The sequence below is a fragment of the Triticum aestivum genome, chromosome 6A, assembly GCF_018294505.1.
Source record: "Triticum aestivum cultivar Chinese Spring chromosome 6A, IWGSC CS RefSeq v2.1, whole genome shotgun sequence".
In the NCBI taxonomy this organism is placed as follows: domain Eukaryota; kingdom Viridiplantae; phylum Streptophyta; class Magnoliopsida; order Poales; family Poaceae; genus Triticum; species Triticum aestivum.
In genome coordinates, this window is record NC_057809.1 from 616,937,282 (window position 1) to 616,945,726 (window position 8,445).

Here is an 8,445-nt window from a genome sequence, read left to right on the forward strand (position 1 = left end):
TGTAGCTTCAATGATGTCGACGAGAAATGTAATGATGAAAATGGTTCGTAATTTGGATACATTATTCAAGAGATAAAACAAACGTCGCCCAACAAGAGACAGGAATGACCTGTGCAAGGAACATTATTCAAATGAGTGTATGCGCATGTATATGAGCGCTTGTATCTGTATTGATGCTTAAAAAAAATTTAGCGATGTCACCCAACAATGCGTACTTTCCCGGGAAGGAGAGACTTTCACGGGCCAGAGTGAGCTCGTTTAGAGGGCGGCCCATGTGAGAGGGACAAATACGAAATAGTACGACACGTCTCTGAACGTCTCTGATGGTCTCTCAAGTCTGAAGTATGAACCTTCGTCGTGTCGTTCCAGCCCCTCTCGTTTCATCGGTTTCCTCACTCTCACTTCAGGATGTAAGTGGCGCTGGGTCCCATTAGTCCCACATATGCCATCCACCAAAAAAACATTATGTGGCATTCGTGGACACCCAGAAAAAATAAACGGCGCAAGTGGATAGCCCAGAAAAGCCCATCGAGCCAGCGGCAGTCCACAACCCCCCCTTCGCGTCCTTCCCCAGTCACGTCATGCCCTAGGCTAGGGCGCCGTCGCCGCCATCTCCACCGCACCAGTGGTGCGGCACCACCTCCCGCTTCCAATCCCATGGAGCCACCGTCGCCGTCGTGTTTCTCGAAGAGGCCGTCGTCCAAGGACATCGCCGGCGACCGAGCCAAGCCTTGCGAGGATGACTCCTCTGCTCTCTCCCCTATCCTGCCGACGCCCTCTTCGGCTCCTGCTCCTCCGCCGCCGTCAAAGGGGATAGCCGGGGACCAAGCCGAGCCCTGCGTGGCTGCTCCCTCCCCGATCCCGGTGATGGCCTCTTCGGCCCCTGCTCCCCCGCCTCCTCCTATTCTACCCCAAGGTATGCAAAATCCCCCCTCCTCCTATTCTACCCCAAGGGGCCAGGCATGTCTTCTTCAATGGTGATTTTGTTTCAATTTTACTTCATTTAGTCTCAGATTTCGACAGAGATTGAATTTGTCACATCTAGAGGAAGCGCGGCGTCTGATTGTAGATGTCCCTACTCCCTAGCAGCACCCAAATAGTGTCAATATCTTGCTAGCTCATTTCACTAGTATTTTTTATGTTATACTAGTAATTCAGTGTGTTCCTGTGCTTACAACTAGTATCTCCGGAACCATGCACGCATTAGCCATTTTTCCTTGCAGCATGAACAATGTGTGGTGCCACAGTTGGTTGTACCTCTTAAGATTAGATTTGTCTTATGAGCCAGAGAAGGAAGTAGTATGCAATTCTTTCTTTTGGAGATTCAGAGCCCACTGGTACCTATAAATGCATAAATTGCTCATGCTCTTAGCAATTTATCTCAGTCACCCTGTTCAATTCTTTAATAACCGGTTCATACTTCTAATCTTCATTATTCACGATATACTGCAGAGAAGCAGCAACCTGTCTGTGGTCTCACCACCACAATTATCGGTCAGCGAATACACTCAACCCTATTATGATGCCCTCACTGCTCCTGTATCGTCACCCAACTCACATCTCCTTGTCACCACTGGATGCCAGAATTTCTTTTGGCGTGTTGGTAGCCACACTTGGGTGTACTGTTCTCCTCACATTGCAAAGCTCAAGCAGATAGTGGTCTTCAAAGGCCAGGTGTGGATGTGTGGATGTGTGGATGTGTGGATGTGAGTAGCTTGCTGTCCATATATTTCTGGATTATGGGGACCAAGGCAGGGGGGTGTGGTGGTCATTGACTTTATCAAGAGTGTACAGGCAAGTACATTACAGGGTATTTCCATATAGCATTCATTACAGGGTGTGGTGTTCTTCTATTTCCAGATATTAATTGTAAAAATATCAAAGTATATCTTGCTCTGGCGGTCAGAATTAGAATATCGCTATAGAAGTTCGCTGTATGCTAAATTTGTATGTTAATGGTGAAATCTTGTATTGTGTCTGAAGAAAGCAAATAGAACAATTCTACGGTTGCGTCCATTTGTTCTGATTGCTAGTTAAATTTAGCATTCATTGGACATTCAATGCAGATTTGATGGAAGTTACCATGGGTGATGTCGACGACCAAATGGTGTTGACGATCGACAAGCAAGCTGAAAAGTGGGAAGCCATGGAGCAGGAACAACATGTGTGGAATGCTATCGATGAGGAACGGAAGTAAGTATCTGGCCTTCATGTGTTTCCCCGTGACATTACTTGTATTCTTTGATATTTTTTTTGACCCCCTGTGTTTGCGTTACAGATTAGAAAGGCAGAAGGAAAAACGAAGGCATAAGGAGAGAAAGAAAAGCCTGGAAGAGAAGAGGAAAGAGAAGAGAGAAGAGAAGAGGAAGAAGCAAGAGAAGAAGAGGAAAAACCAGGAGGAGGAGGAGGAGTTGCAGGGGAAGAGGAAACATGCTCGTTCAATGAACTGTTCTGAATTTGTTCAAGGAGCTACAACAGAGGGGCTACAGGTCATTTTTCTTGCCAGATTTCTCTATTAAACCTCACTCTATACCACAAATCTGCTTTTATACCTTCTTGAAATTGATATCATGTTCTGAACTTTCTGTGTTTTGTTATCTAGAGACAAGATTCTCCACCTATGACACATAGTCAAAGAGCGACAAGATCATCATTGGTAAGGTCACCGGTGGCGAGCACGTGGAGATCTTCCCTTGGTCTTCTAGCAAGAGTTGCAGCCTCAAAAAGGGGCAGGTCTCCCTCAACGAGGATTGCAAGTTCCCCATTGGAGGAGAGGGCAAATTCGTCCACGAGATCACCATCTATCTTAGGATCCCCTTCTCCAGTGACTACTCCATTTGGAGGCTCAAAAATTAATCATCCACATGGTGAGTTGGCTTTGTTTTTTCTCTTTTGTAATTACACTTGTATGTAGTTACAAGTTTAAAATGTTCTTGTGAGTTGACATTTTATTTGCTTGCCAATTAACAGTCCGCAAGACAAGAAGGCTAACTTCTGCTGTTTGGAGGGATTTCAAACCAATTTATCGTCATAAGATACTTGTCAAAGCTCAGTGCAAGCACTGTCATGAAGTGTTTCAAGCTGGACGAGATGTTGGCACAAGTGGTGTAAGAAGACACTTGGCTGCTTGCGAAAAAAGGTCAGATTTACACCTCTACGTTGAGAAGATGAAGTCCTCGGTTTCATCTCCTGATGCCTCTATGCTTAAGCAATAGAACTTTGATCAAGAAACATCTAGAGATTTGCTTGCCAGAATGATAGTAATGCATGAGTTGCCTTTCTCAATAGTTGAGTACAGTGGTTTTAGAGACTTCGTGAAAAGTTTGAATCCCTTGTTCAAAAATGTTTCTAGAAATACTATTAAAGATGAGTGCATGAAACACTATAATTTGGAGAGGTCGGCGTTCTCTGGACATTTGAAGAAATACAATGGTAGAGTTTCTTTAACAGCGGACATGTGGACATCTAATCAGACTTTGTCCTATCTATGCATCACTTGCCATTTGATCAACAACAAGTGGATTTTGCAAAAGAGGATCTTTAGATTTTTTATGGTGGAGACTCCACATAACAGAGTAACAATGTTTAATGTCTTATTAAAGAGTTTGCAGGAGTGTAATATTGAGGACAAACTCTTTAGTATGACATTGGATAATGCATCAGTTAATGGTACAATGGTCAATAATCTTAGAAAAAATCTGAACAGCAAGCATATGTTGCCTATTAAAGGTCAATTACTTCATATCCGTTGTGCATGCCATGTGATAAATTTGATTGTCCAAGATGGGTTGACAACGATGAAAGGTGTGATAGATGATATCAGAGAGAGTGTGAAGTACATTAAGAGTTCTCCCTCTCGGTTGGACAAGTTCAAAGAAGTAGTTGCGCAAGTTGGTATCTCTTGCAAACTCCCCTCGGCTGATGTGCCAACACGTTGGAACTCCACCTATATTATGTTGGAGTCAGCGCTCCCCTTTCGAAGAGCCTTTCGTGCTTTGGTGCAAAAGGACCCAGATTATGTGTTTTGCCCATCCTCAGGAGAGTGGAAAAATGCTGATACAGTTTGTGCTATGTTAAAAGTTTTTCACACAGCCACAAATGTACTTTCTGGTTCAAGTTATTCTACCTCAAATTTGTACTTTCATCAAATCTGGAATGTGAGGTTACTGCTGCAGAAGGAAGCTTCAACAAAGGATGAAGTCGTTCAAGCAATGGTTGGAGAGATGCAAAAAAAGTTTGATAAGTATTGGATGGAATCATATTTGCCAAACTGTATTCCTGTGATCCTTGATCCGCGATTTAAACTTTGCTTCATCGAGTTTCGACTAAAACAAGCTTTTGGTCCAGATGTAGAAAGACACTTGCTTGCAGTGAAAGAAGTTCTTGACAACCTTTTCGAAGAATATTCTTCACAAATGACGGATGCATTGGATGAGTCAGCACCCCGAAAATTTTTTGATGAGGTTGTGAATGAAGAGAATGATCCGTTGGCGGATTGGGACCAACACTTGAATAAGAAGCAACGCCAAACTGCTAGTGAGCTTGCCAGATACTTAGAAGAAGACACATTCACTCGCACGGAGGATTTCAACATTCTTCAATGGTGGCATCTTCACTCGTCTAAGTATCCCATCCTTTCTTGTATAGCTCGTGATGTTCTTGCTGTACAAGCTTCCGTCGATCGTCAGAGTCAGCTTTCAGTACTGGAAAGCGTTTGATCAGCGATTACAGAAGTAGATTGTGCAGCGAGACAGTGGAAGCCTTAATCTGCCTTCAAGATTGGTTTAGATGTAATGATAAGCATGCCAATGCTCCTGATCAAGGTCACTACTATTAACTGAGGTATGTGTGCACTACATAATATTGCTAATCAATTGTTCAATCGTAGCAAGCTTTGGGTAAATTTGGGGAGCATTTGAGTTAAATCTGGTTTCTTTTACGTCCATAGTTTCGAGTTGCGCTCTGAATATAAATTGTGTATGCTGCTAACTTGTATGTATTTATCATCCTTGCAATTATGCTATCAAGATCTGGTCACAATAATACTTATTAAGGACTCTTCTTGGTTAGAATATTAATTTAAGATCATTGCCTATTGTGAATTTGTTGCTAGCTATCTGCATTTTTTAAAGATTGTGGTGCTAGCTATCTGCACTTTTTATCCTTGATGGTTTTGCTTCCCTCCTCAACAATATTGATTAACAATCATTTTAGGGAAAGGAAATACACACTGGTGTATGCTTGTGATTTAAGGAACCCTGCTTACTTCTTATCCTTGTTTCTTTTTCATGTAGATAGTACTGTATGTCTTATATAACTTATTAATAAACTTGAATGACCGCAGGTTGAGATGTTTCTGGAGAAAAAATCAGTTGAGCTGACCGAAGATGAGGCCAGTCTTGGGACCATTCTGATTCCGATTAATCAAGTGAAAGACCAGTGAGCATAGCTTGGTGTACAAAGGTCGTCCGACATAAAGCTGACAGAAGAATGGAAGATGCTCTTAGCTGATAGTTTTATCATTTGGTGCCGTTTTGAGTCTAGGACTCTAGGTGCTTTCTGTTAATTTTGGGATATGGAGGATGGGGAGTGTGTTGCATATTCCTTTTTGTTCACATACATAAGATATTTCTGCTGCTTTGATAGGCGTTTTTAGTTAAGTTGCCGCTGCATGTTCCATTAACAGCGATATCACATACATGAGATATTTCTGTGGATTTTGTTATTCTAGAGGCGACTACTGAATGAAGCTCGAACTCACTAGTGATAATTAGTAGCGATCGTTATGTCAGTGTAGGCTAATATTCCACTGTTCCAGTGATCTTTTGTATGTCAGCTTATCCAGTCTAAGCTTTGTAAATATATGCGGCAGTATGTGGACACCACATGTCCCACATGAAAATTAACTGGGCTCCCGTGTAATCCCACATAAAAAATGGTGGCCAGTGCGGGCAGTCCCACAACATCCAGTGGACTGACCATTTACATCCTGACTCTCACTCATGATTACAACAAAGAAAGGTGAACGGGAAGCAGGCAGTGGTGGTGCTTTTGGACTTTCCCACGGCACAACAAAGACAAAAGGTGAACGGGCAGTGAAAAGCAGCGGCCGGGTTACGATGCGACTACTGTTCTCAACCTTTCCTCTTCCTCTGTCTCTGAACCCACTCTCACTCACTCACTGCTGCTGCATCTGAACCAGCTGCTGCCCTCTCCATCCCCTGATAGTTGCTTCCGCGGTTCCGCCGGGATCTGGCGATGGAGGCGGTGGAAGACGCCACAACCCTGGAGGCCGCCATTGGGTGGCTTGCAGACACCATCCTTGCAAATCTCCCAGACGGCGGCAAGCTGGATTCTTGGATACGGCAAGCTGGCCTCGGCAACGACATCGGGAAGCTCAAGGCCGAGGTCGAGGCGGTGGAGATGGTGAGTTCTGCTGTGCAGGGGAGGGCGGCCGGGAACAAGCCGCTGGCCCGATCCCTCGCAGCCGTCAAGGAGCTGCTCTACGATGCCGACGATGCCGTCGACGAGCTGGACTGTTACAGGCTCCAGCAGCACCAGCTCCAGCCAGGTAATTTTGGTATCTGCTGAATTGCTTGCTAATTGGCAGTTCCCTTTTGTTCTTTCTATTATTTACGTCAGGCACGACTATGCTAAATATCTGGTCCACTTTCTCTTCTGCCTGCCTTAGAGACACTGCTCCAAACGGATGGAACGCAACAAACTGTTGAGAATTCTAGAGAAAATACTGATGATGTACAGGGTTGCGGCAATAACAGGTTACGGTCCGAGGTATGGGATCAATTTGAAATCACATCTTTTCTTGAACAAACCGGAGGGCCTTCGCCTTCGAGAGCAAGATGCAAGCGCTGCCAAACAGAGCTTATGTGCGGAACCAAGAATGGGACATCAGTTTTGCGCAAACATCTCATCACCAAAGGTTGTAGCAACAAACGTGGAGCAACTGACCCTTCTTCAAGGTAACCTAGATTATTTTTCTACATTGCACCTGCACACTTTTTGCGAGTGTTTTCCAATACACATGTGCTTAAGAGTATATTAATGTTCTCACTGCTAATCCATGGTCTGTTTCTCATTGCAGCACTGCTGGTGCTACTACGATTCCTACGCATGTTGCAGCTGGTAATTTGTCTAGCAGAAAAAGGATGAGAATCGATCAGGAGTCAACACACATCACCGCAGCTAACCCAAACGGTTGGAGTAAGGGTGCATTTTCTGAAAGGATACAAGACATCACTAGTCAGCTGCAAGGGAAACACGGGGCTATCACAAGGCTTCTCAAGATACTTGGGCCAGACTCAGGTGTTGCAAGTTCTAATCATCACTGTCATATTACAATCTCAGATGCACGCCGAAGAACATCAGCTCTTGTTCAAGGGAAAGTGTATGGGAGAGCTCAAGAGAGGGGATCCATCAAAACGTTGATAAAAAACACAGATCAACTGAAGGTGTAACTGTTCTGCCTATTGTAGGCATAGGAGGAGTTGGGAAGACAACTCTCGCTCAGCTTGTATACAATGATCCAGCTTTGGAAAGTCAGTTTGATCACAAGATATGGATTTGGGTGTCTAGCAACTTTGATGAAATGAGACTCACAAGAGAGATGTTAGATTACGTCTCACACGAAACACATGATGGCCTATGCAGCTTTCCCAAGCTTCAGGAGGTCTTGAAGGGTCATTTTAAATCAAAGCGGGTTCTACTTATTTTAGATGATGTATGGGAAGCCATGGATGACGGCCGATGGAAAAAATTGTTGGCTCCTTTCAATTCTAATGGTGCAGCCGGCAATATGATAATTCTGACAACTAGAAAACCGTCTATTGCCAAAAGGAGAGGTACAACTGGACCAATTAACTTACATGGTTTGGACAATGATGATTTCTGGCTATTGTTTAAAGCATGTGCATTTGGTGATGAGAATTACAAAGAGCAAGCAAGTCTAAGTGACTTAGGACATGAAATAGCAAAAAAGTTAAAAGGGAACCCATTAGCAGCACAAACCGCTGGGGCACTATTAAAAGATCATCTTACTGTGGATCACTGGAGTAACATTCTGAAGACCGAAGGTTGGAAATCCTTGCAACACACTGGTGGCATCATGTCTTCTTTGAAGCTTTCCTATGATGAGCTGCCCTACCTTATGCAGCAATGTTGCTCATATTGTTCCATATTCCCCTATGGTTATGAATTTCATGCCGAGGAGCTAGTTCATCTTTGGATTTCGCAGGGGTTTGTGAAGAGTGATCATTCAAGTAATAGTTTGGAGGAGATGGGACGGTATTATCTGATTTACTTGGTGAACCTGGGCTTGTTTGAGGAGGTTGAAGGTCGAACTTGCTATGTTATGTGTAGCCTGATCTATGATTTTGCAAGGCTAGTTTCAAGAACGGAGTGTGCAGCCTTGGATGGTTTGCAGTGCAG

At 43.8% G+C, this 8,445-nt stretch overlaps 2 protein-coding genes across 2 annotated transcripts; both read left to right on the forward strand.

Annotated features, from left to right (window-relative positions):
- The first annotated feature begins 520 nt into the window (after positions 1-520).
- On the forward strand, positions 521-5,696 carry LOC123129135 (MAP7 domain-containing protein 1). The gene is made up of 7 exons (XM_044549317.1): positions 521-916; positions 2,067-2,193; positions 2,279-2,489; positions 2,603-2,867; positions 2,971-3,139; positions 4,176-4,842; positions 5,345-5,696. Exons 1-6 carry the CDS (start codon positions 658-660, stop codon positions 4,282-4,284), a joined length of 1,140 nt encoding a protein of 379 aa, XP_044405252.1. The 5' UTR covers positions 521-657; the 3' UTR covers positions 4,285-4,842; positions 5,345-5,696.
- Positions 5,697-6,126: 430 nt separating this feature from the next.
- On the forward strand, positions 6,127-7,712 carry LOC123129137 (uncharacterized). The gene is made up of 3 exons (XM_044549319.1): positions 6,127-6,571; positions 6,692-6,980; positions 7,103-7,712. The coding sequence occupies exons 1-3, from the start codon at positions 6,259-6,261 to the stop codon at positions 7,473-7,475; spliced, it is 975 nt and encodes a 324-aa protein (XP_044405254.1). The 5' UTR covers positions 6,127-6,258; the 3' UTR covers positions 7,476-7,712.
- Positions 7,713-8,445: the final 733 nt, after the last annotated feature.